The following is a 25,737-nucleotide window of genomic DNA, read 5'->3' as shown; positions in this document are numbered from 1 at the left end:
CTGCATCGAAATTGGACAGATTCGCTCATCACTAATCAGATGCCATACCTGTATTTTAAACAGGAGGGCGGCATACTTTGTACAGGCAGAGCACTGAAACTTCCCTTGCTCAGTATTCTTTCCTTAGCACAGAAGAGCTTCATCTGCCCAACCGACCTTGATTTATATCTTCCAGGATTTTTAGTAAAATACTCCTGTCTGCATGTAACTGCAACTTAGCCAAGCATGACAGTAAACCTGTAGGTCAGAGACTTTGGTTTGGAAAGGGTTTCATTTTCCAAGCCATTTGTTTGGGTGAGACACTCAGCTGACTGGAGTGCAGGGCCTGGAGGCCTCACAGAGTTAACAGGGAGTGTTTGTAGCAAGCTTTTTGTCACCAAGGAGAAGTGTGTAAGCTATTGGTAAGGAAACAAAACACTTAGCAGAACTTTGTGAATAGGCATTTCTACCCGCTGTCATGTGGATAGAGGAGAGCAATGTGCTGTCAGAGATTCAGGGCTGACTGAAGGAAAAGACATTCCATGATATGGCACAAAGGATGATAGAAAACTGCAGAGGTGTGAGGATTTCTGTCCAGCGGGCAACACGTTGTGCTCCTTGGGGTGAGGATGTAAGTCTGGCTCTGTTCAGGGAGGGCTGTATAATGGAGAAACAGACTTATAATAGTGTAATACATATGATGGAATTGAATCTTTGTTTGTGCATATGCCATTATGGCTCCTTTGTTATGCACAGATTTAGAAATGCATAGGGGTGCTGCACAGAAGAATCATTAATAAATGCTAAATTAACACAAATTCATACAGTTACATTGTGCATGATATACATACTGTTTATAAAGTGGCCAGGGCCAGCCTTAGGCCAATTGGACCTGCGGGACTGCACCCACAGGAATGCTGCTATGTGTTCTGGGACATTAAACATAAAGTGGGCATTGCATTCATACTGCTATCCCAGAGTATGCACAGTCTTTCACTGTGTGTAGTGTGCTTGAGCGGCTAATAATCACTGACTCACACTGTATATAGTATGTTTGGTATGCCAGTGTCTAGTGCATGGGGCCACATTGTGCCATGAAATTTTGGGGGCCAATGGAAACAGAGGTGAAAAGGCAGGGTTACAACATCAGTCACATGGAGAGAGCGAGAGGCAGGAACTATTTGCCCACCCAGCCCTGGAACCCTGTGCTGGCAATAACTTGTGTAGGGGGCCCTGCCAAAATGGTCCCAAATGGACACTGTAGTTTATAAGACCAGCCCTGATAGTGGCAACATATTACTGCACTTTATAACCTGTAATTAATGAGTAGTACCATATTAAGCTGTAATTATGTTCTCCTATTGTGATCTGCATTTATTCTGTAAATTTTGTGTGAAATAGGTAGTCACTTCCTGTGTTAGTTGCCCCCCTTTGTTTAACTACATGGGACACAGACAGCGACAGTCCACATTTTGACAAAATTCACTTTTAAAAATCCTTTCTATAAGGTATTAGGGAGGGAGAATTAAAAGAGTGTTAAAATTCTAATTAGCAGCTTCTTTTGTTTGCCAAGCAACCATAATTACTTTGTTGCTTTAAAAGGGCTGTGCAGTTCCCTAGAAAAATATCCACTGCTATGTCCGCTAGAATGCGTCAGCACATTCCAGTGAAGCTGAAAATGGGGAGGGATTATAATTTTGTGATAAACAATATACATTACAATATGCAGTTGTGTGTCTTCCAGCAGGTGTTAGTTTCTATTCAGCATATGATAAAGCAGGGGGTGCTCGTGCCATAGGCAGCAAAATTCTTGTGGCAAAGTGACCACTAGTGATAAGCAAATTTTTTTGCAAGGGATGAATTCACAGTGAAATTCTGCATTTTGCCATTGCCAATTTTTTCTGCGAAACTGCAGCAAATTTTTTTTTTTTTACTTTAATGTATTTGGAGTGAGAAAAAACACCCATTGACTTTAATGAATTTGGAGTTAATAAAAATGACCATGAGGACCTGGAGGACTGCAAAGCTGCAACTATCCTGTACATGGAGGCAGCTCCAGGCTTCCCACCCTGGGTATAGGCATATCTGAACTGGATAAAAATTGTAGATGCGTGCTCTGAAAGTTACACAACCCACTCTCTGAAAATGCTAGACACAACTTGCACCCAATTTTCATCAAATTGCAGCCAAATGCATCCATACTTACACATGGAGCACAGTTGTGCCAAATGCAATTCAGGGTGTAGCTGCAATTACTGTGGAATTATTGGGAAAATTATATATTATGGGTAAAAAACATGACAATTGGTGTCCAGAAATTGCTCTTGCACACTGCACTGGAGTTCGTAAATGACCCCTTATGTCCCCTGCAGACAAAAGTAAAGATTGGTACAGAGTTTGGCTGGATAACTCTGCCCCAAAAAGCAATCTGTTAAAGCCTAGTAAATCTTGCATAATACAAAATTCTGTACATATATGTTTATGTACATGTCTTAGCTGCTGCAAATTTTAATCCAGTGATCCCCATCTAGTGGCTGGGAAGCAAAATGTTGCTCACAAACCCCTTGGATGTTGCTTCCAGTGATCTCAAAGCAGGTGCTCATTTGTGAATTTCAGACCTGGAGGCAAGTTTTGGAGGCATAAAAACCATGTGTACTGCTACATAGAGCCTCCTGTAGTCTGCCAGTCCAGTGTTTCTCCGCAATGTGTTTTTATGTTTAAATGTTACTTATGGGTAAGAAAGGTTGAGGCCTCTGGTTTTATCCTACGTCCACCATATCTACTAGGTTATCTACTAGGTTTCATTAATGACCAGAATAGTCTGACTCAATGAGAAAATGCATTAAATTCTGGTTTGTGGCCATGAGGGAACATTAACAGATAGGCTACATTTGTTTCTGTGGTTATATAAAAAGCACTTGTCTGAGTTAGGCCTCAACATCTTTAAGCAAGGGATGAATCAAGTTGTACTTTTATCCATAGTTGTCCTAAAAATCCATTGATATATTTGTCCTAAAATCACAAGAACGTCAGTATTTATTTGCCGGAGGTATTAGAACGCTCTTTTATTTGAATGATAAGAATTCCAGTGACATGCTTAATAACCACACAGATGTTATAGTATTGGTTTAGTCAAATATTTCCCTTCAACCTATATTTTTGTTGCAGATATGCCAACGATAATGGTTGTACATAGCCTTTTGGAAGCTTGGAAGCAGTAGGTGACAGAAGATTCTGGAAGGTGTGTACGAGCCTTTTCTCCCTGTGGCTGCCTTCAATTCTGGCATCATGTCAACTTATCAGGGTGGCAGTGTCCGCAGCATCCGGCCATTTAAATCCAGTGAAGAATACCTGTATGCCATGAAGGAAGACTTGGCGGAATGGCTTAAGGATATGTATAATCTCGAAGTTTTTGTGGATAATTTTATTGAGATCCTTGGAAATGGATCTGTGCTCTGTCAGCATGCCAACAATGTAACAGAGGTGGCAAGGGAGTTCGCTGTACAATACCCTCACCTGGCAGAGAAACTGCAGCTGCCTAAATCAGGAGTCAAGCTCAATATGATGGCCCAACCAGGGACTTTCCTGGCAAGAGATAATGTGTCCAATTTCATCCAATGGTGTAGAAAGGAAATGGATATTAAGGGTAAGAGATTTTGATGACAATTTTAGGTTTATTTTGGTTTGTTTTTATATCAGTGTTTAACACAGGCAATCACTTCGTCATTATTATTGAGAACTGAATTTGGTGGTGATTTAAAACAGTAAGTAGTTTAGGTCACTACAAATACCATTCCAAATGCACAGCAAACACTATACGGGCATGAAATCTTATTATGTGGAATGCTTGGACATGGTATTGTAGTATGCCTTAAAAGAAAAGGAAAATCATTTTGGCATTTTACTGCCAATAGATTCACCACATTAGTGCCACCTGCAACAATATATTTATTCTGCAGAAACCATTACCATACCTGAGTAAAGAACGCTAGAAACTTTCTCTGTTTGCTTAAGATTGCAGCTGACATTTTAAATAGTTTCCTGCTGCAGCTCTAGCCGTTATAGCTCAGATCGCACATTCCTAAGGGGGGGGGAGGGAGTTCTTAGCATTCTTGTGGGAGGGGGGAGCAGGAGAGAGCCGCACAGACTCTGATCCTGGGAATGAAGGATTTTTCTGAGAGAGGAAGTCAGACACCTGAACAACATGTTTGCAAAAAAGGAGACAAGAAATCCTGTGTTTCTTTTGATAGAGGACTCAGTGCAAGGTTTCTGTGAGTGCTTATGGCTGTATTTACATAGACCTTTCTGATAAAGCTTACTTAGTTTTTACCTTTCCTTTTCCTTTAAGGCTGCTAAAAAAATAAAAAAGGAGACATATTGGATAAATGGGAAAAACCTTAATTGTGTAGTGCTGGTTTCACTTTCTGCTAAAAATTAATCCTATTTGTAAAAATTTCCCCTTTATTGGAGCTCCCTATAGATCCTATTAGTTCTCTGTCTGTGTTTGAAATTAAGAATTACATTCTTCATTTTATAGGATATGTCTCCTTTAAAAAGAAAGAATATTGTTTTGCTGCCAACATGGTATATACTAAATTGGTGATCCTCAACCAGTGGCTCGTGAGCAACATGTTGCTCCCCACCCCTTTTGCTGTTGCTTCCAGTGGCCTCAAAGCAGGTTTTTATTCTTGAATTTCTAACTTGGAGGCATAAAGACCATGGGTACTACCAAACAGAGCTTCCTGTAGTCTTCCAATCCACATAGGGGCTATAAAATAACCAATTACAGCCTTTTCTGGTCACCCCCGGGAACTTTTTTCATGCCTGTGTTGCTTCCCAACTTTTTTTATATTTAAATGTTGCTCACAGGTTAAAAAGGTTGGGGTCCCCTGTACTAAATATAAAAAGTCCCCTGATACTTTGTATATTTGTCCTTTAGTATTCTTTATACAGGTTCAACATACTACAAAGCTTTATTAGTCACATCAGTCCTGTCCCTGTCCTAGTTGAGCTTTCCCTACAACACACACAGACGGGTTTTATGAGGAGCCAATTAAGGGAGACAAAGGGGCACATTCATCAAAGTACGAGTTCGAATCCCGAAATGGGAAAAATTCAGATTAGATACAATAATTTCTGATCGCAAATATCACGAAAATGTTTAGTCAAGATAATATCATATTGGCGATCCGAGAGTCACAAAATTTTCGCATCGAACGATCGTAAATGGCAGGAAAACCTTTCTGACTTTGATCCTTCTGTGCATGATTTTGGAAGCCTCCCATAGGAATAAATGGCAGTCTGCAGCTCCAACCTGGCCCAAGGAAAGTCTCCCATAGGAATCAATGGCACTCTGCAGCTCCAACCTGGCCCAAGGAAAGTCTCCCATAGGAATCAATGGCACTCTGCAGCTCCAACCTGGCCCAAGGAAAGTCTCCCATAGGGCTCAATGGCACTCTGCAGCTCCAACCTGGCCCAAGGAAAGTCTCCCATAGGGCTCAATGGCACTCTGCAGCTCCAACCCGGCCCAAGGAAAGTCTCCCATAGGGCTCAATGGCACTCTGCAGCTCCAACCTGGCCCAAGGAAAGTCTCCCATAGGGCTCAATGGCACTCTGCAGCTCCAACCTGGCCCAAGGAAAGTCTCCCATAGGGCTCAATGGCACTCTGCAGCTCCAACCTGGCCCAAGGAAAGTCACGATACTGAAGCTTGAATGAATCCGAAACTTTCATACTTGGCGTGGCAATACGATTTTTTTGCATAATTTTTGACGCAAGGTACGAAAAAGTTTTGCACGATTCGGACCGATCGTACATTAATAAATCTGCCCCATAATCTCATTTAGTTGGGTTTATGTAAATAAGAGTGCATAAATACTATATATATATATCTCCTGAGAGGAAACAATGATAGTCTGCATCTGACTAGGCTTAGAGAGTCATTCAACTATTCCTTCATCTTGTCCCACAGTGAATTGATAAATTCTTGAACTTGAAGCCCTTCTGCTTTCCATGGTGCATGTTGCACAGATGATGAAAGCCATAGGCGGATTTTCAATAAGGCTTGGGGAGGCTAAGCCTCCCCAAACCTGCTCTGGCACCCTAAAAATAAAAAAATAAAATAAAAAAACCTGGCTCTGTTTCTGCGCTGTCCTGCAAATCTTCTCCTGTCCCTGCAAGCTCCGGGTTCTGCTCTAATCAGCTGTGCTCTGATTGGATCTTTCTTCTTGTATATTCTCCAATCAGAGCACAGCTTTCTTGACAGACAGTAAAATTGACCAATCAAGACACAGATGCAAACAGGGATCGGGAAATTTTGCAAACTGCAGAAATGAAGACTTAAAAAAGAAGAATCTGCAGACTGTAAGTTTACCCATGAACCAGCTTTGAACTTTGCTGCAGTTTTCATCCCACAGGTACTATACTGTATATGTTCTAAAGGCTGACCCACTAGCTGGAATTAATTTGTTTTTTGTCATCTGACATTTATAATATCCCCTACCCTAACAGATGATGGGTAAGTTAATTTTTCCCCCTGACAAAGCTCATTGTGCTTTTATATATTTGTTATGGTTTTTTGCACATTCTATTTTTTTTTTACTTTTGTCATTGTTTTTTTCATTTATAGTAAGTTACAGTGGGGCCAATGCTGTGTATCAGTGCCAGTGTTATAGTGCCAGGGCCTGAATATCTGCCATCTGTACCCACTGCTACTCATGGCATATAATGTGCTGGTTTTGTATATAAAGACTGTGTCTCGCTGTATATAACGTGCCTGGGATGTCAGTACCTGCTGCCTCACTTTCTATAAAGCTAACTTAAACACATCTAATGGGGAGGTTCACTTTTAAGTTAACTTGTAGTATATTATAGAATGGCCTATTCCTAGCAACTTTGCAATTGGTCTTCCTAGTTAATTTTATATAGTTTTTGAATAATTTGCCTTTTGCTTCTGCCTCTTTCCAGCTTTCAAATGAGGGTCACTGACCAAAAAGTATTGCTCTGTGAAGCTACAGTTTTATTTTTCCATGCAGTTCCCTTAACTATTCATATTCCCATCTCTTGTTTAAACCACTACCTGGTATATAAGACCCTAGCAACCAGATAGCTGCTGAAATACCAAATGGAGAGCTGCTGAACAAAAAGCTAAATAACCGAAAAACCATTAAAAATAAAAGAGGACCAATTGCAAATTGTCTCAGAATATCAGTGTCTACATCAAATTAAAAGTTAATTAAAAGGTGAACTACCCCTTTAACCTAACTGAACACAAATGTATAGAGAACCCCTAACAGAAGTGCACGTATGAATGCTTTTACATCCTAAGCATTTTAGGGTTAAAAAATCCCCCCCACCCGCACTTTTGCACAGTATCCCTGGGAGTCAGTGGGAACTGCCAGAGGCAGTTGGGAGGTTAATTTTTTACACCAGCAGTGAATCCACTAAGTGTCACATTAGCTGTAGGTCAGTCTGTGTATGGGCCATCTTTAGCCTCCCCAAACAAAAAAGTCATCCTCCGCCTATGATGAAAGCAGAAATATTTTTATATTTGCTTGTTCTCACAGTGTTTGTGCACCTTTTTTTACATAACCCTGACTGCATAAGCTTATATCAAAAAGGGGGGTATATAGTTCCTGTATATATATGTAACCTCTTCAGGCAATACCTTTTATTACTGAAGGAGTGGGCCATTTACAATAGCATCACTGGCTCGTATTAGCAATCCAGTGTTAATGGTGATCTTGTTATATTGTCAACATGTTTCTTGTTAAAGATTATGTTGTTACATTTCTGTATAAGGTGTGTGATATAATTCCTTAACAAAGTTTAACTTGTAAATACCTCAGTACACTACATGTAGATGTAGAAACACTCCCCATGGAAACCAAAGCCTTTGTGCAGGTTTACACTCTATAATCTGATTATGCTGCTAACCACTGAATAAATAACTAAAGGAAAAAACAGATCTTTGTTTAAAGTAATTATCGGCCTATCATTAGTCAAGGGGGTAAAGTAGTAGGAAGATAATTACAAGATACAAATGTCATAAATGCATCACAGAGAGTATATTTTCCATTTTAAAGTGAGTGAATTAGTGGCTGCAGGGGGGCATATTTGGTCTAAGCATAATTTTGGTTATTTGCCAAGAAAAAAATCTTGTGATTTGCAGCTAGCAGGTTTCACTTAGGCATTTTTTATGCATTCTTCATCAGAGGAGGTTTCAAGAACATCTTAATGATAAAATATGTCTTAAGAGGTTTGAAAACATTATGGCAGTAATCAGGAAATTTCAATACTCAAGGGTATTTAAACATGTTTATCATGGGACTGGCTCACTGGGATACTGGGGGTATCATACAAGAAGAGACACGGGGATTGTTTGAATCTGCTGCTGCCTGTCCTTCATAGCTATTTGTTTTAATTGGTGTAATACCAGGGTCATCTGGGGCTAGTGCACAGCTCGTATGACATACAGATCTTCTGCAAGGTCACAGCCCATAAGGAACAGTATTACTGCTCTGCCTCTTTCCTTGCTTACTTTTAACCCAATGGTCTGTTTTAGCCTGTTGAGCACTTTGAGCAATTTTACATGAATTCGATTTAAGGGTTTACATTTCATTTAGGACAGTTTCTATGGCATTTAAAAATCTGAATGTAGTTGGTGGGCCCTTTGTACATGTATCTCTGGCAGGCCCGTGCTACCCCTGTACAACACTGCATGTGTTTGTTGGGCAGTGAAGTATTGTGTCTGAACTAATGGGAGGGACCAAAAATACTGAACACAGAAATAACAAACTTTTTATTTCTCTGCTAGATGTCTTAATGTTTGAGACGGAGGATCTGGTGCTAAGGAAGAACGAGAAGAACTTTGTTCTATGTCTGCTAGAGCTGGCTAGAAGGGCTTCTCGTTTTGGTATGAGTGCTCCCATGCTAATACAAATGGAAGAGCAGATAGAGGAAGAGATCAGGGAAGAAATGGACCTACCTCCACAGGAGATCCCAGTTCCTAAGCCCCAAAGAAAACTCTGTGACTTCAAAAACCTTGACCAAATGGTGAGTTATTTTCCCACATTAAAACTATGGGTTTTAGACATGTTCTAACTGATCACAGGCAATCGATCAAAATTCCTGGACGCAGATAATGTAAGAAGTTTCTGGGAGCCACAAGAAAATACACATCAATCTTTGGAGTTTGAAGATAATGAAATAACTGGCTGTTTTGACTTAGCTTTGACTTAGCTCTGATTGGGTGCACATTTGAGTCTCTCTGCACTTTATTCCAGCAGAATAATGTTCTGATGTGCCTCTAAAGTTGTGTAAGTTATTAATGAATACACAGAATTATGCAGGACAATGTTTAAGTGTTTGTGCCTTTTTGGACATCAATTAGTGGCCTTGAAGGGTGTCTTAGTTACCAGCAGCTAAGTTGCATCACCTTGACTTGCAGAGAAGCAATAGAAATTGTACATCCTGGCAACACATATACTATGTAACATGAGCCTAAGCTGTGTTTCTTTGAGACACAAGTATTTGCTAAGATTACTCATCTCATGGATTACTTGTATCTTTGCAGTGGATTTTTTATAGTTTACTCAAGTGATGAAACATAAGAAACTTAGCTGACAAATGAATTAAGCTTTAAAAAAACAACAACAAAAAAACAACAACTAAGGCCATTACGCAACAATGAAATAGAAACAGAAATTAGTAAGGCTAGGTACATATGTGAAGATTTGCTCTTGTGACCTTATGTCTAATGCATAGATCACTAGCCAGTTTGGGCTGCACACACTGTTAAGAATAAGTCCGATTCCAGTTTCTTGTCCAGAATAGGCTTGTTAATATTATAATATACACAATCATACAGTCATTGCATTTACCAATATATCCAGTCTTACACTGCATGGCGTTGATTAAATGACACACAATAAGTTGCTGGACAAAAAATTCTTCACTCCTCTCCAATGAAAGGAAGTGACACATCTGGTGTAAATGTTTTTAGCATGTTCTGGCACATGTACTCTTTGCAAAGGCATCCCACAATGCAACTCACTTATTTATCTTTTTCCACCAATTTTCACACCATTATTTTGGCATCATTCATTTTACACAGTATAATAATATGTGATTATAAATGATTTTCTGTTAATACATGTAAGCCTGTTCATTCCAACCATAGTCCATGTACTATCCATGTACATAATTAAAGTGCCAGTGCGCTGTGATGGCTAGTGGATGGTTAATCACTAGGTGAGGATGGAATGGAAATTCTTGGCTAGGAGCCTATTTGTTACCCCTGATGGACATGCAACATTTCCTCCCAGTTCAATAAGTTATTAATACCAGAGCTTTTTTATTTATTTATTCCATAGGTGCAGCATTTGGTGAGCAGATGTACTTGTCCTGTACAGTTTTCCATGATCAAAGTCTCTGAAGGAAAATATAAAGTTGGAGAATCCAGCACACTCATATTTGTTAGGGTATGTATGTGGTTGTGTCATCGTTTTTCATCATCATTGAGTGTGTGTGTGGGGGGTGGCCTTATTCATCAAGGTGTGAAATGAAGTATAATGGAACAATTTTGGTAAAAAAAAACCGTTAACACAAGTTATCACAGTTATCTCTTAAACCATGATTATTTTACCAACATTTTACTAAATGATTCTTATTCAATACACATGCATTACTCTAAATCAGGGACCCCAACTGTTTTACTTGTGACCCACACTCAGATGTAAATAATGGAATAAATATTTTTTCTCCTAATAATTTTTTTAATCAAAGATGTCAACACTCGCTGTTTTTTTAGAGGTCTCCCGAATTCAAACGTGTGTTTAGGGCAGATACAGTGCATGAAAGTGCAGCATGCAAAGTGCAAAAGAGGCCACAATCATCCATTTTTTTTGCCTATTACATGCTGCGTTTGGAAATGTGCAAAGAGCTTTGAAACGAGTGCAGAGACCTGCAGCTCCCTTCCCTAGTACAGCTCTGTATTATTGAAAGGTGGGTGGGGGGAGGTACCTGGGCTATAAAGATGTTTACCTAGGTGTAATAGATTGGGACCATGGATAAAAACCTCCCAGAATCTATAAATGTTATTACCTCCATTTAATGCAGTGTATGGTTCCCGACTTTTACGGTGCTTACTGATATAATGAGGAATATATTTTTATTTGATTTTTATAACTAGTGAATAATCTTGTGAATTAAATAAGAGTAATGATCACTACGAAATCACTATGGAAACTGTATAAGATACCTGATCATTCACAATAAGGAACCAGGCATGGCTGAGCACTATTACCATTCCATTTCTTGGTCTCGCAAGAACCCTATTGCTCCACAAGATCCATGGATGTACTGACAGTTCTACTTAGCCTTTTTCTATGGTTTTAAGATTTTTATAGTATTTTACTAGACAATATTTTCTGTACTTTCTTTAATGAATGTTTTATTTCATGTCATAGATTCTTCGTAACCATGTGATGGTAAGAGTCGGTGGAGGATGGGACACTCTAGAACACTATCTGGACAAGCATGATCCATGTCGCTGCACATCTCTTTGTAAGTAACACAAAAGCCACTCTGACACATGCAATTTCATAGTAGATTAAATTGGCAAAGGCTCACAGAGTGAGCTTTCCATATTTTATGAGAGAATTCTTAGTACCCCCGAGAAAAAAAGGATGTAATGAGTGGAGGGTACATTGATTCCATCAACTCGTTTTAACATTTTGTAAATGCTGTTGATCAATGCAAATTGTTAAATCTGTAGAGTAGTGTTGTGTAATATGGTGAAAGTGCTTATGAAAGTAATTTAGAAGGCAGCATAAAACTCTGCATGCAAAATGTCAGTAATGACTTTACTGCAATCTACAGCACCAGCTTTAATTTGTATAATGTGCTGGAGATCTTCTCCCCTACCTGTACCTGGACCATTGCACCTCCACAAGCAGCCTACAAGTCATTTTCACACCTAGTTATTTTCAATTCTTTCATCTGAATATTGTTCTCTTTCCACCTGTAAATGTTTGAAATCGCTGAGGCTACATGAAGGGCACATCAAGTGTGTTTTTTTCATAGAACATATCCAGCAGAAATGTTTATTTCTGATGAACCCTCACAGCATCATGGCCAAGACTGTCCTTGCCTTGGCATTGAATGTCTATGTTGAAAAAGTGGCAGCACTTTCTTGTAGGAGGGTGTTGTCATTTAGTTGGTTTTAGTTTATTAACTGGGTCAACTTTAATTACCCTACAGGAGGTATGTAATTTATAATGTTGTAGAGGATTTGAAAAGTAGCCAAAATAACTACTAGGTGCAGATCAGCTAATGTTGCCTTCTTTTATTTCCACTACTTCATCAATCCTCAACTCTGCTTTTACCTGGAGCGCAGCCAGCAAGCTGCCCATGTCATTATGCTGGGTAAGGTGTGAAAAACAATCTGTCTCAGCACGCTCCATTAGCTGCTTATTGTTTTATCCATTGTACCAAGTACCTGAGACATTGCCTCTGCAACATTCTATTTTTGTCTCCATTAATTGCCTCTTCATCCAAGATATTTGTTTTTGTGCTGAGTGGTCCATGTGCAGTCTATCTTACTGCCAATATGCCAAGACCTTAACAAATGAAGGAATAAAAACTACAGGGTCATATTCAAGTATATTGTTAAAGGTGGGACTGCCTACACACCTGCAATGTCTTATGTCCAACTACAGAACACGTGTTTAAAAGGAAACCGTTTTACAGTGCAATTTTCATTTCTAAATTGCACTGTTTACATAGCTAATAATTCACTCTACTAAAATGTTGTTCTTGAACCAACAAATGTATTTTTTTAGCTGTAATATTGGTGTGTAGGCAGTCATCTCAGTGCATTGTGCCTGATTCTGAGCTTTCAGAAGGAGCCAGCACTACACATTAAAACTACTTTGAGGTAACCTATTGTTTCTCCTACTCCCTTGTAACTGGAGGAGTCTCAAGTCGGACTTGGATTTCTTACTATTGAGTGCTATTCTGATATCTACTAGGAGCTGCTATTTTGCTACCTTCCCATTGTTCTGCTGATCGGCTGCTGGGAGGGGGTGATATCACTCCAACTTGCAGCTCAGCAGTAAAGTGTGACTGAAGTTTATCAGAGCACAGATCACATGGCTGTGGCACCCTGGGAAGTGAAGAATATGGCTAGTCCCATGGGAAATTTTAAAATTAAATATAAAAAAATATGTTTGTGTTTATGAAAAATGGATTTCAATGCAGGATTCTGCTGGAGAAGCTCTATTAACTGATGCCTTTGACATGTTTTCCCATGACAATATTCCTTTAAATGATTTAGTTAATTGTAAAATGCAGCCAGTTTGCTTAGAACTGTAACATCTATTGTCCCCATCACAATTAAAAATGTAAGAAACCTTGTTCATTGTTTGCTTAATCTTAGGTACTTCTCTGTTGGTGATTTTACATAACAATCAGCGACTGCCTGTTTCCACGTAGCTCCTCAGCGACTATTGTTTATGTTTGTAAATGTACATCTTTTGGAGCACATCCTGTTTGTCCAAATTCACCTGCTGGCTTTCAATGACCATTCATACTCTCTCTTTCTTACATAAACATCCTACCTGCTTGTGCTTTATGCCACCAGTAATAATGAGAAGGAAGGTGGAGCTGTATGGTGCACTATGTAAATCCTTATGCAAACTAACTCAAGACTTGCTGGCGTCTTGTAGCATTTCTGTTTCTCTTCTCATCATCCTGGTTTCTGTCTAGTTTATCCATTTCCCCATAAATTAAAAATAATACTGGCATGTTAATTTGAATGTACTGTAATTGCTTGGCAAAGACTGATTGATAATTATATAACCTAGTATTGTTCAAGATGTGATGTGATCAAAAGAGGTCAATAGAATCTTCTGAAAGGCTGAATAGAATCTTCTGAATCTTCTGAATCTAACACTTGGACCTCAAGTTGGACTGCTCTGCCATAGGACATTACGTAGGTTTATAAAAAGTTAATACTAGCAGGGATTTTTCATCATTTTAAACAGTAATGTAAACAATAGTAATGTTACAAGTGTGTAAGGAAAGGTTTTTTCTTTATTAAAGGGACAGTATACACCCTTTTCAACATAAGCTGAATGAATAATGTAGGTAATGAACATACTTTTTGCCTATTGTTTGCCACTGAACAAGAATATGAAGTCAGTTTCACTTTAGTGATTCCTGTCACTTCTGGACACACAGAACCTTAAAGGAGCTTATAAAACTAATTATCAGGCCACTGTGAAGCCCCAGATACTGAGCTGCTCAAAGGCTGCTTACTGAAAGTAGAGGTTTGTTTAAAAATAGAAATGGCGCTATGAACAAACTGCCCTGTTTATACAGGAAGGGATGGGGATGGGTTCAGTGAATATAAGCCAACTTTTAAATGAGTGCTTCATAATGGCTAAAAAATAGGCAGAATAGGCAGAGTGTAAAACACAACAAATGAAATTTTAGTTCACAGTGTAGGGACCCATAGGGTTAAATGGCCCCTATGGCTTTAAATCCCTACAGGTTCAGTTCCCTTAGTTGCTGGGTGGAAGGGAATGTATCTAAATGATGTTCATTAACATACAGGTATGTGTGCTATTGGTTAGAAGGTACGGTGACCACATCCAGCCTCACTGTGGTATAGTGCTGGGAAAGGAGTGGCACCTTCCTGTTTGCTTCCGCCTAAGGAACAGGGCGGACGTCTGCTTTGAGACCAGGGCATTGGCCCAGGCCCAGTTGAAGTCTGGGAACAGGGCCCCGTGAATGAGGCATTAGATAGTGGCAGGTGTAGCTCCCTTTATATTGTTACAGTAGGAGTGTAAGGCAGTTAGGGTTGAGCTAGAAAGAGCAGTTCTGAGCTCCTACATTTTTGGAGGTATTTCTCCCAGGCTATATTGCCTGTAGTATAGGGATCCAAGTGAATAGGGAATCAGGACAGAGAATTCCCTGAGGGGATCCACTATGGGGTGTGGGGAAGTGAGATTCCTGCCAAGTCTGTCTGCAGGGGGGTGTCAGTCTGTATTACACTCTGCGTGCGGTGTTACCTGTACCACTGGCCTCTGAGAAGCTGTATTGTGAGTAACCCCGTAACCTTCCTCTTCCACATAGCGAAGGCCCATTCTGGGTAAGCGAGTCCAGTGTAACCCATGTTCTACTGGTACTAGTCCGGGAAGGCAGCTATTGAGCTGAAAAAGAGGTTACAACTGCTTTTCCAAGGCTGATCTGGGAGCTCTGTCTATTTCTTCTTGGCATTCACTGATACACACATATATCATTTTTAAGTAATTCTTTTAATATAGTAAGTACAGGTATGGGACCTGTTATCCAGAATGCTCGGGGACCTGTGGTTTTAAGTCTGCTAAAAAATCATTTAGATATTGAATAAACCCTATAAGATTGTTTTGCCTCCAATAAGGATTGATTGTATCTTAGTTGGGATCAAGTACAAGGTACTGTTTTATAACTACAGAAAAAAAGGAAATAATTTTCAGAAATTAGAATTATTTGCTTGTAATGGAGTCTATGGGAAGTGGCCATTCCGTAATTTGGAACTTTCTGAATCACGGGTTTCTGGATAACGGATTCCATACCTGTAATATAGTACGGTTATATATATATACAGTAGATATAGATTTTCCAAGGATGATTTTATGTAGATAAGCAAGCAGGTATATTCGTAATGAAATTTTGTTGATAGAGTCAGTAGCGTAACTATAGAGGAAGCAGGTGACACAAGCAGAGCTGCCAGATGACTTTGGGGTTGGGTTTCTGTCATTGTGCAAGCCGGATTCCTCCACAGATTTTTTTTCGGTGGGGAGCCAGGCGTGTCTTAGTTACGCCACTGTGTAGAGTCATTTCTGTGGTATTGTTATATAATTAGAGCATTCGTACAGGAACAGTCTCATTTGTAATATTGGCCTAATTTCTAGACGCAAAAGGATTTTTAACACATTTTTTATTTGATTAAAATTGTCTTTTGCATTGTTGTCTATAATAAAACACATTTAAACATTAGATAAACCCAATAGGATTGTTTGCCACCAATATGGATTCATGCAGCTTAGTTACCCTTATTAAGTACAAGGGCTCATTTAGGTCAGCAGACGCAGTGGGCAACTTGTGTCTTTTACTTCAGTGAGTTACTTCTAAAACCACTTTCATTTTAGCTACCTGCATCAAAATGCAATCTTCACACTTCCGTATATTTGCGCTCATTGGGCCTCATTTATCAATGCATCGCAGCACACAAACCGACGCAATTATGATTATGCGCCATTTTGTGGGTACACGCAATTGCATATGCGTTACATTGCGTTGGTTCATTTATTTTTCCGCCAGTTCTTTTTATGCGCATGTCGCAAATACTGGGCAATAATGTCGCAAACAATTATATGTATTTTTGGGGTGTGGCTAGGGGCGTGTTTTAAGTGCTCAATTTTTGCGAGAGTGCGCCCTTTGCGCCTATATATGTGCTATTTGCGCATATATAGGGGCAGATTTGCGCAGGCACGGCTGCATTAAAATCTTTATGCCTGTTCATTTGTGGCGTATTTCTGACTGCGCGTTCTTCAACATTTGCGCTAGTATATTCGCAGATTTGCGCTACAATAAACTAATTTAGGTATGTCATTAATAAAACCACGTTAATGTTAATTTATGATATGTTGATTAGCATTATTAGAAAAATAAAATTTTAAATAACATTTACCCTTTTTTTTAACTTTGTTCTTATCTATAAAGGCAGTTTCCCTTGTTAATGTGATAGTTACATAGTTACATAGTTACATAGTTACATAGGGTTGAAAAAAGACCAGTGTCCATCAAGTTCAACCCATCCAAGTAAACCCAGCACACTTAACCCACACCTACCAATCTATACACTCACATACATAAACTATAAATACAACCACTAGTACTAACTGTAGATATTAGTATCACAATAGCCTTGGATATTCTGATTGATCAAGAACTCATCCAGGCCCCTCTTAAAGGCATTAACAGAATCTGCCATTACCACATCACTAGGAAGGGCATTCCACAACCTCACTGCCCTCACCGTGAAAAACCACCTACGCTGCTTCAAATGTTCCGTTCCTCTAATCTAAAGGGGTGACCTCTGGTGCGCTGATTGTTTTTATGGGAAAAAAGAACATCCCCCAACTGCCTATAATCCCCTCTAATGTACTTGTACAGAGTAATCATGTCCCCTCGCAAGCGCCTCTTTTCCAGAGAAAACAACCCCAACCTCGACAGTCTCACCTCATAGTTTAAATCTTCCATCCCCTTTACCAGTTTAGTTGCACGTCTCTGCACTCTCTCCAGCTCATTAATATCCTTCTTAAGGACTGGAGCCCAAAACTGCACTGCATACTCAAGGTGAGGCCTTACCAGGGACCTATAAAGGGGCAAAATTATGTTCTCATCCCTTGAGTCAATGCACTTTTTTATACAAGACAGCACTTTATTTGCTTTAGTCGCCACAGAATGACACTGCCTGGCATTAGACAGGTGTGGAGTATGGAGTCTTTCATATCAATTTTCCATTTAAACACCACCTGACTAGGTTGTTAAGTTAGGAAGCATGTAGTTGGTACGGGTTTATTAGAGCATTAGCTTGCTCCATCTATGCACACAATTTATTACAAGTTTTGCGTCATCATATGTGCAGTTTTGCGACATCATATGTGCATGTTTGTATGGCGCAGCAGTTTGCGTCAACACTAGCGCATGAAACTTTAAGCGACCGTGTTTGCACTATACTGTTAAATCTGCTTATGTGCAGGGCAAAAGTTTTGCCTCTGCGACTATTATAGCGATGCATTGGTAAATGAGCCCCATTGAGTCTGTGGACATAAGTGAGTGTTACTGTTTATTATTACAGAGAAAAAGGAAATCATTTAAAAATTAATATTATTTGCTTAAAATGGCCTTCCTGTAATTTGGAGCCTTCTGAATATTGGATTTTTCAATAAGGGATTATATACCTGTACAGGGAAATTCAAATGTAGTTAGACTGGTTTAACTCAATTGCATTTTTGAGACGTTTATGGAAAAATTTAAAATTGAATTAAAATCTCTGTTTATTTGTTGAAAGTATAATTCGCTCTTCATGTACAAGAAATTTTAGTATTTTCCTGAATATTAATTTGCTAATTTTATTATTTCAATAAGTGCTTGGCTATAAAGCTGCTTTACATTTCCTGTTGTTTTTTTCATACATAAATGGGCAAAAATGAGGTTCCTTAAAACCTTTTATTACAGAGTTCAAAGATTTGTCATTGTAAACTAAGCAATATAGTATCCATGTTGAATTGGTACATAACATAAATCCATTCTTGTTATCTCCACAACAGCAGTCTCAAATCTGGGTTAACTAGGATGTTGGGAGTTGGAAATAGCATACTGAGTATTACTGCATTTCATTTCAATTTCAGCCCACAAGCCAGCTATAAAACTGGGAAGTCTACAGAAGCAACTTAGTGCTGTGCATGAAGTCAAGACTCGATTAACGCCAAGGTTAGACAACCCCAGCAAACTGGAAACAACCCTGATTGTGAGCAGGTCCCAGAGTCCTTTGCCCCCAGTGGAGTGGAGAACATATTCATCTGGCAGAAGCAGGACACTGTCATCAAGTAACTCACTGGACGATAATGAAAATAGTCCAGGTTTTAAGACTTTACAAACACCCCCAAATGACAGGAGAAGCATGTCAACCAGGTAGGACATATTATAAGTTGCTGTTTGCTTTCACCTCTTGTTAAAACTCTACTTTTGGTTGTTGATGCAGAACAAGAGGAACTCCATATCTGCTTGTCTCTGTTTGTGGCACTTTAGCTTTAGTCCAGTATCGACAGGAGCATTTTGCTGCAAGAAAGCCTGCAAATGCAATGTCTCAGTATGGCATCATCTAGGGCAGTGATCCCCAACCAGTGGCTCTGGAGCAAAATGTTGCTCCCCAACCTCTTGGATGTTACTCCCAGGGGCCTCAAACAGGTGCTTATTTTTGAATTCCTGGTATGGAGGTAATTTTTGGTTGCATAAAAAACAGGTGTAAAAGACAGGTGCCAAAAAGAGTCTTCTTTGGGGTACCAGTCCACGTAGAGGCTATCAAATTACCAATCACAGCTGGTACCCACAGGTACAGTTTTTATGCTTGTGTTGCTTCCCAGCTGTTTTCACATATAAATGTGGCTCACGGGTAAAAAAAGATTAGGGATCCCTGATCTAGGGCTAGGCTGTAGCCTAGTAAGTGAGTTTCAGCTGAGGCACTCTCTGGGATACCCTAAAGAAAGTGTTCCCCCCTCAATACTTTTTTGTCACTGGAAGACTCTCCTCTAGCTGACCTTCATGGGCCCCATTTCAAGAACTGTGGCACCGATTAAAGCATGCACTGCCAATTTTAAAAGTAACAAAAAAAAAAAATGGTTTAAACCAGTGCTGTCCAAATTCTGTGGTACAGAGGGCTGGGATTTTTCTGACCTAAATACATTGGGGTCAGTGAGGGTGCTAAGGTTAAAATAATCTCCCTTGCTCTGTGTGTGATCTTACACATGTGCTGCACTGTTTACATGCAGTACAGGGCACATGTATAGATAATGCAGTCAAGCCAAGGTCAGATAAAGGAAGGATTGAGAGTAAAGGCTTTGAAAAATGACACCCACAAACTTGGTGAAGTCTAGACTAGTTTAGGATGTGAGTGGAGCGTCTAAAAAAATCCAAGACAGTGTTTAAGGAGAGGGGGCAATTACCAATACCAACAGAGGTTTCTGTAATCCTGACTTTTATTCTCCATTAAAATTAAGATTTAGTTACAATCTGATACCTAGATTATAAATGGAAATTCAGTCTGAATCTCCCATAATTAATAGTCTTGTTTTTTTTTCTGAAACTTTAAACAGCCCAAACTATTAAACCAGTGCAGAGTTAACTAATATTAATAGCTCACAACACTGACACTACTTTACCATCAGATTATGTCTGATTAAATCTTGTAACAATGCTTTCCATATAACTGTAGAAGACAGACGTAACATTTTGGGAAAGATAAATATGTGTTGTAAGCATCAATAATGCCCCTTTTGCCTGTTTGGTAGAATGGCCCTGACTGGTATACATTTAAATCTCATGTATCTAATCCTGGTGTGTATGAGTGTAATACAGTCTTTTCCAGGGATCCACTAACATGTATACATCTAGGTGGTACAGTGAAAATGTGCCTTGTATATGTCACCAAAACAAAGACACTTTTTTCAGCTGCAACTGCTCCAGCATCTACAGTACTGTATGTTTATACACAGAAAAGGCTTCTCACTGAACAATCCTGTTAATTGGGTATCTTTCCCTTGGACCAAAAAAATGGTTTGTCAAGCAGAGTTTGACCAGCCCTGATGTTACTAGATCTCAGTGCCAGGCATGTTCTGCTTGCACTTTCATTTAAAAGTAAAAAAGAACCTCTTCATTAATTTCAATAGACACCAAAGACTGTATGGTGTTATATTTTTGCAGTGTTTAAATTTTAACTGCATTATAAATACATCGATATCATCATATAACAGGCTACATTCAGTTCCATAAGAAAAACTTATCTCATGGTTTATCTGATAAAGCTCAATAAATGTCTGTTGGGAAATTAGGAATTGAATTAGGAGATAAATTATTCTCATCAAATTAAGGACAAAGAAAACACTGGGAGATTGTAGTCAGTTATAAAATAAAAAGTGTTTTATCATTATTTTATAATTTTTTAACACTGGCTATTTTAACAAAGACATTTTCAGATTTGTAGCCAGCAGTAGCAACTGGCTACAAATCTCACTGTGTTATTATCCTAAATCTGGCTCAATATTGATACTGAATTTTCAAAGATCTTCAGATATTTAGGATGCTTATGTGGGCCTTCATTGTGGTCTCCTAGATAGAGAATCTGATATTCCTTCCCTAACTTTGCAGTTCTAACAGTATGTGCCGTTTCTATAGATAGGTGTTTTAGTGTTGTAGAATATTTTGATATATTTAAAACTAGCATTACAAACAATGTCTTTCTTAAGTTATAGGGCACATGAACGATCAGCAACACCCTCTAGGAAATTATTCACAGAAGACAATCGAGAACCCCAGCAGCTTGCTACCCCCCGGCCTGGGCATTATAGACACCACCATTCTACATCTTCCTTGGCGTCCCAGTTAACTGGAAGTGAAGAAGAAAACTCTTGTATTTCAGAAGTTTTTTCTGAATCTCAAAGTGGAAAACAGATGGGAAAGAGCACTTTTACGAGTTTAAAAGAACCATCAGTGAAAGATGCTTCATATAGAAAAGTAATGTCAGCAACAGAGCCAAGCAATATACAGCAGGGTTCAAGAAATGTCCACCAATCTATCAATTCACAGGATTCAAGACCAAAGACACCCTCTCGTTTTATTCGGCCACCCAGCCCTTCTAAGCAGATCCATTTTGTACAGAATCAACAAAGCAAAGGATTGGAACAGAACCCCAAGGCCCAGACTATTGGTTACACAAGATCTCCTTCTCCAGTAAAGCAGACAAATCTAACATATAGCAGAAGACCAGCTACACCAAGCCGAATTAGCTGTGGCTCTTCACAGTACAAAGAAACGGACAAATCTGTAGCTAATGAAATAATCACCTCCAATAATTATGTAAAAACAAAACCAAGTGTTTCTAGTGAAGAAAGAATAATAAGAACAGGTAGAGCAACACCAACAATTCATCTTAACAAAAATGGAATAATGCAAAGTGAACATAAAGTTTCTAATTTACCTCTGAGAATGCAACGTAAACCAGAGGCTATAGAGACTTCACAAAGCATAGAACGAGATTGTATGTACACTCCTTTACCCATAGATCCCGAACAAGAGAAGCAGATATACAGGAGCTTAGAAGATGAAATCCTAACAAATATTAAAGTCCTAGAAGGAGAGTCAGAGGAAAGTAACCCAGAGAACAGGCTCAAAGACTTTACTTCAGATTGTGGTGTAGCTAGTGATACTGCTGCCCGTGACTTAAATATGCCTGAAAAATCAACTCAGCTTTCAAGTTTATGCACTTTAAAGAAACCCATGGGCCAAGAAGGAGTACCAAGAAGTGGGGTTTATATAAACACAACATGGCAGTCAGGAGCTAGCTATGATGATGTCATTACAGAACTCACCAAGGGCCATGTGAAACTTAACAGAGTTGATGTAGAAAACTGGATTTCCAAAATACCTTCAAAAGGTATAGTAAAAGAAGCAGATACATCTCAGAGAAATAAGGTATGTGAAAATGGCCATTCAGCTGCAGTGCCACAAAGAACACTTGCTAGAAAGAAAACACTGTCCACTGAAATGAAAGGAAGCAAACCGAAACAGTTGCCTTCTCAAAGAGCTAGGCAACTGGCACTGGAGAATAAAAAGAAAATGGTGGAAAATGTATCTGAAAACCAGGCTTCAACAGTCAGTGGAAACAGTGAAGATGCTGTAGAGGAGAAAATTAAGTTGCCCCAAGGTTTAAAGCCTAAAAGATCCCTAAAGAAACCTGAAAGAGTGCCTTCCATTTATAAGCTCAAGCTTCGGCCAAAAATACGCCCACGTAGGGACAACAGGCCAGAAAAAAAGGCATCCAGGATTCCAACACCAGTTTCCTACCGACAAGCACTAAGTAGAAAGAATTCAAAAGCTTTAAAGAGGACACAAAGCTATCAAGCAAAAGCAAATAATACATCACCAGCACAGAATTTGAATGAGTCAAAGAGCTCAGTAGTGATCTCAGAAGATGTGGTTTCTGATGATGAAACCTGTGAGAACTCTGTACCTTTACAGGCTGAAGCACCACTCAATGTTGGAAATAGCCAAAGTAGAACTGATGAGGAGGAAGAGTCATGGGTCTAGATGACTGTAAATCCATTCAGCTTTGCATTATTCAGTCAAGTCTCAGACTTACTTTAGCTATTTTTTTTTAGCAAAGGCTCTCATAAAGTTATTTTATACTAATTTTTAAACAGGGAGAACAGCTGTATGTTCAGTACCTCTATGATGATCATGATTTACAGTTGACAATAACATTTTTGAATTAGATATTCATAGTTGAGAAGAATGTATAATTCCTGTAGTTAGCAGGCAATGTAAAAAAAACAACTCACTCGTGGTTATTAACCAATAGCTGCCAATCAACAAGTAGCATCTATTGGTCCCTTTCTTTGATGCTTACAGATTTCAATTCCAGGTTGTCCGGGACTTTGCTGGAAGTTAACAGCAAGTATAACCTTGGAACTAGAAATTTAGAATGCTGCCCATGGGGCTATTATGTTATACTGATACATTTTTCCAAATAAATGCAATTATAAAGCAGGCAAGTCTTAAACTGAGCAGATGTTATATATAGATTGAAATGTACCGAACACCTTGAGGGTAGGTAACAAAAAAACACACAGTGCAAAGTTTGACCAGAAGGTTAAATATACTTGTCCATCTGCTTTGAGTAATAACTCCTAGTACAACCTTTTTGGTTTTTTTAATTCACTCACACACATATATTTATATATAATGTTTGAATGTTGTTTTTCCAGTATTAAAGGTACTATCCTCCATGATATTTCCCTTCTTAGAATCAGAAGCAGGGTAAGGGCAGGGTAATTTTACCAGCACCACCAAACTTCAGTGTTAGGCCAATACCTGGTTTACATTATGATGCCCTCATTGCTGATATTTTTAGACTCATTATCCTACCTATATTTAAGTGTGAAACATGATCAAATGGTTTAGATTCATATATAAAATGGTGTCTGTGGAGATATATATACAGTATATATTACTAATATTACTTAAGGTGATGGGGAAATGATGTAGTATAGCATACCACAAGTGTTCACATCTTGGCCAACTTGCCATTGAGTTTGCTGTTTCCTGCAATTAAGGAATATTACTTTCGCTACACTTATAGTGTTCTTTTCTTTAAAATAATGCTTCACATTTTCATGTAAGGCTTTTACATATTAACATATTTGCAACCCCGGGGACAGTGTCTTAATGTATATTGTCCAGCATAAAATACCATATTACTATGATAAACAAACTCTTCTGTATTTGTTCATTTGACACTTCTCTTTTGTTCACTCTTTTAGAAAATGTAAGGGCAACTTTATGCCAAAATAATCTATGCCACTATGACATCTTTGTACAGGCTTTGAGCAACTGTTAGGGAGTTGAAGTACACAAGTGCTTCTATCTTACTTCTATACAGAGATCAAATTGGATGAACAAAGATCAAATAGGTCAAACATCTGTTATGGTGAATCTTGTGAATTCAGGTGCAAGTGGGAGAGTAGTCCTTTCACTGGGAAGGGTGGCATTAACCTTATCTGCCCTATAGTGTGCTAAATATAGATTATGCCAAATATTATATGGGGTTAATACAATTCCCTGGAGGGTTCCATCAGCGGGTCTCCTGTAACACCATAGTGTAAGAGCATATCCCAATGCAGTTGTGTGCTCTGCTAGAAGATTAAGTTGGAGCCTTCAGAGAAGCAAACAGCTACTGTTGTAAGTTTCTGGTCCACGCTTCTATTTAACCAGGAAAATGACAGGAAACAAACATTTCAAGTTATTCCAAGTGACAACCACTTTAAAGGAATACTGTCATGGGAAAACATGCGTTTTGAAAACGCATCAGTTAATAGAGCTGCTCCAGCAGAATCCTGCATTGAAATCCATTTTCCAAAAATGCAAACAGATTTTATTATATTTAATTTTGAAGTTTTACATGGGGCTAGCCATATTCTTCATTTCCCAGGGTTCCACAGCAATGTGACCTGTGCTCTGATAAACTTCAGTCACACTTTACTGCTGAGCTGCAAGTTGCGGTGATATGTTCTGCGATTTGGCTTCTCCCAGCAGCCGATCAGCAGAACAATGGGAAGGTAGCAAGATAGCAGCTCCCTGACACCTGTATTGGTAAAAGTGATAGACTTGGGAATATCACTCAATAATAAGAAATCCAAGTCCGTCTTGGGACTCCTCCAGTTACATGGGAGTAGGAGAAACAAATGGCAGAAAGCAGTTCCAATGTGTAGTGTTGGCTCCTCCTGAAAGACACAAAGCACTGAGATGGCTGCCTACATACCAGTATTACAGCTTTAAACAGTGTAATTTAGAAAAAAAAAGTACACCATAAAAACCATGACAGTATCCCTGTAACAAAAGCAAATCATTTTCTTCAGGTCTTTTCGCTAATTTTTATGTGTTCAAAAACATGTCTTTATTTTCATTTAAGTAGTATCTAAATATACACTAATAATAAGGTTCACAAATTGCGTGCGTTGTTTTGTTTGTATGTGTTGATCTGCCTATACCCATCAATTATACACTGTGCACAGTAATGTGATTCGTGTGCAAATTCTGTATTGTATATAAACTGTACCTATATTTATGAATATTTGGACATATATTGATATTCCACACATCTATCAGATTTGCTTGTCTTGTAAATATTTTTTTTTACTTTGAGAAATAAAATCAACATTATACAAAATATATTTTTACCAAAAACTTATACAATATATGAAATCTGGATCAGAAAACAGTGTAAAGAGTCCTTTATTTAAAAAGAAATGCTATGTAAGATATAGTATACTCACATTACAGTTTTCAGATTTCTAAGGAGACACATAGATTTACACATTTATCAAGTCTTTCGCATTTTGATTAAAATATTGTGAAAATTAAAAAAAAAGAAG

At 38.7% G+C, this 25,737-nt stretch overlaps 1 protein-coding gene across 2 annotated transcripts; it reads left to right on the top strand.

Moving 5' to 3' along the window:
- Positions 1–399: 399 nt before the first annotated feature.
- On the top strand, positions 400–24,698 carry gas2l2 (growth arrest specific 2 like 2). Of its 2 annotated transcripts, none has more exons than XM_004911630.4 (7): positions 400–602; positions 3,148–3,625; positions 8,793–9,031; positions 10,351–10,458; positions 11,446–11,542; positions 18,442–18,724; positions 21,055–24,698. In XM_004911630.4, the coding sequence occupies exons 2-7, from the start codon at positions 3,268–3,270 to the stop codon at positions 22,892–22,894; spliced, it is 2,925 nt and encodes a 974-aa protein (XP_004911687.2). In that variant the 5' UTR covers positions 400–602; positions 3,148–3,267; the 3' UTR covers positions 22,895–24,698. The 2 variants fall into 2 exon arrangements, with proteins under 2 accessions (XP_004911687.2, XP_002933878.3); XM_002933832.5 differs by having other exon boundaries at positions 400–610.
- Positions 24,699–25,737: the final 1,039 nt, after the last annotated feature.

The sequence above is a fragment of the Xenopus tropicalis genome, chromosome 2, assembly GCF_000004195.4.
Source record: "Xenopus tropicalis strain Nigerian chromosome 2, UCB_Xtro_10.0, whole genome shotgun sequence".
NCBI lineage: Eukaryota > Metazoa > Chordata > Amphibia > Anura > Pipidae > Xenopus > Xenopus tropicalis.
Note: the sequence above shows the minus strand (reverse complement) of the source record. Positions and strands in the feature narration are given on the sequence as shown.

What these genes read in the sequence shown, in the direction of transcription:
- gas2l2 (XM_004911630.4), top strand. Translation starts at nt 3,268, where the DNA reads ATGTCAACTTATCAGGGTGGCAGTGTCCGCAGCATCCGGCCATTTAAA. An exon ending in AAAGGAAATGGATATTAAGG is followed by an intron (nt 3,626 to 8,792) that starts GTAAGAGATTTT and finishes TTTCTCTGCTAG; the next exon opens with ATGTCTTAATGTTTGAGACG. An exon ending in GCACACTCATATTTGTTAGG is followed by an intron (nt 10,459 to 11,445) that starts GTATGTATGTGG and finishes TTCATGTCATAG; the next exon opens with ATTCTTCGTAACCATGTGAT.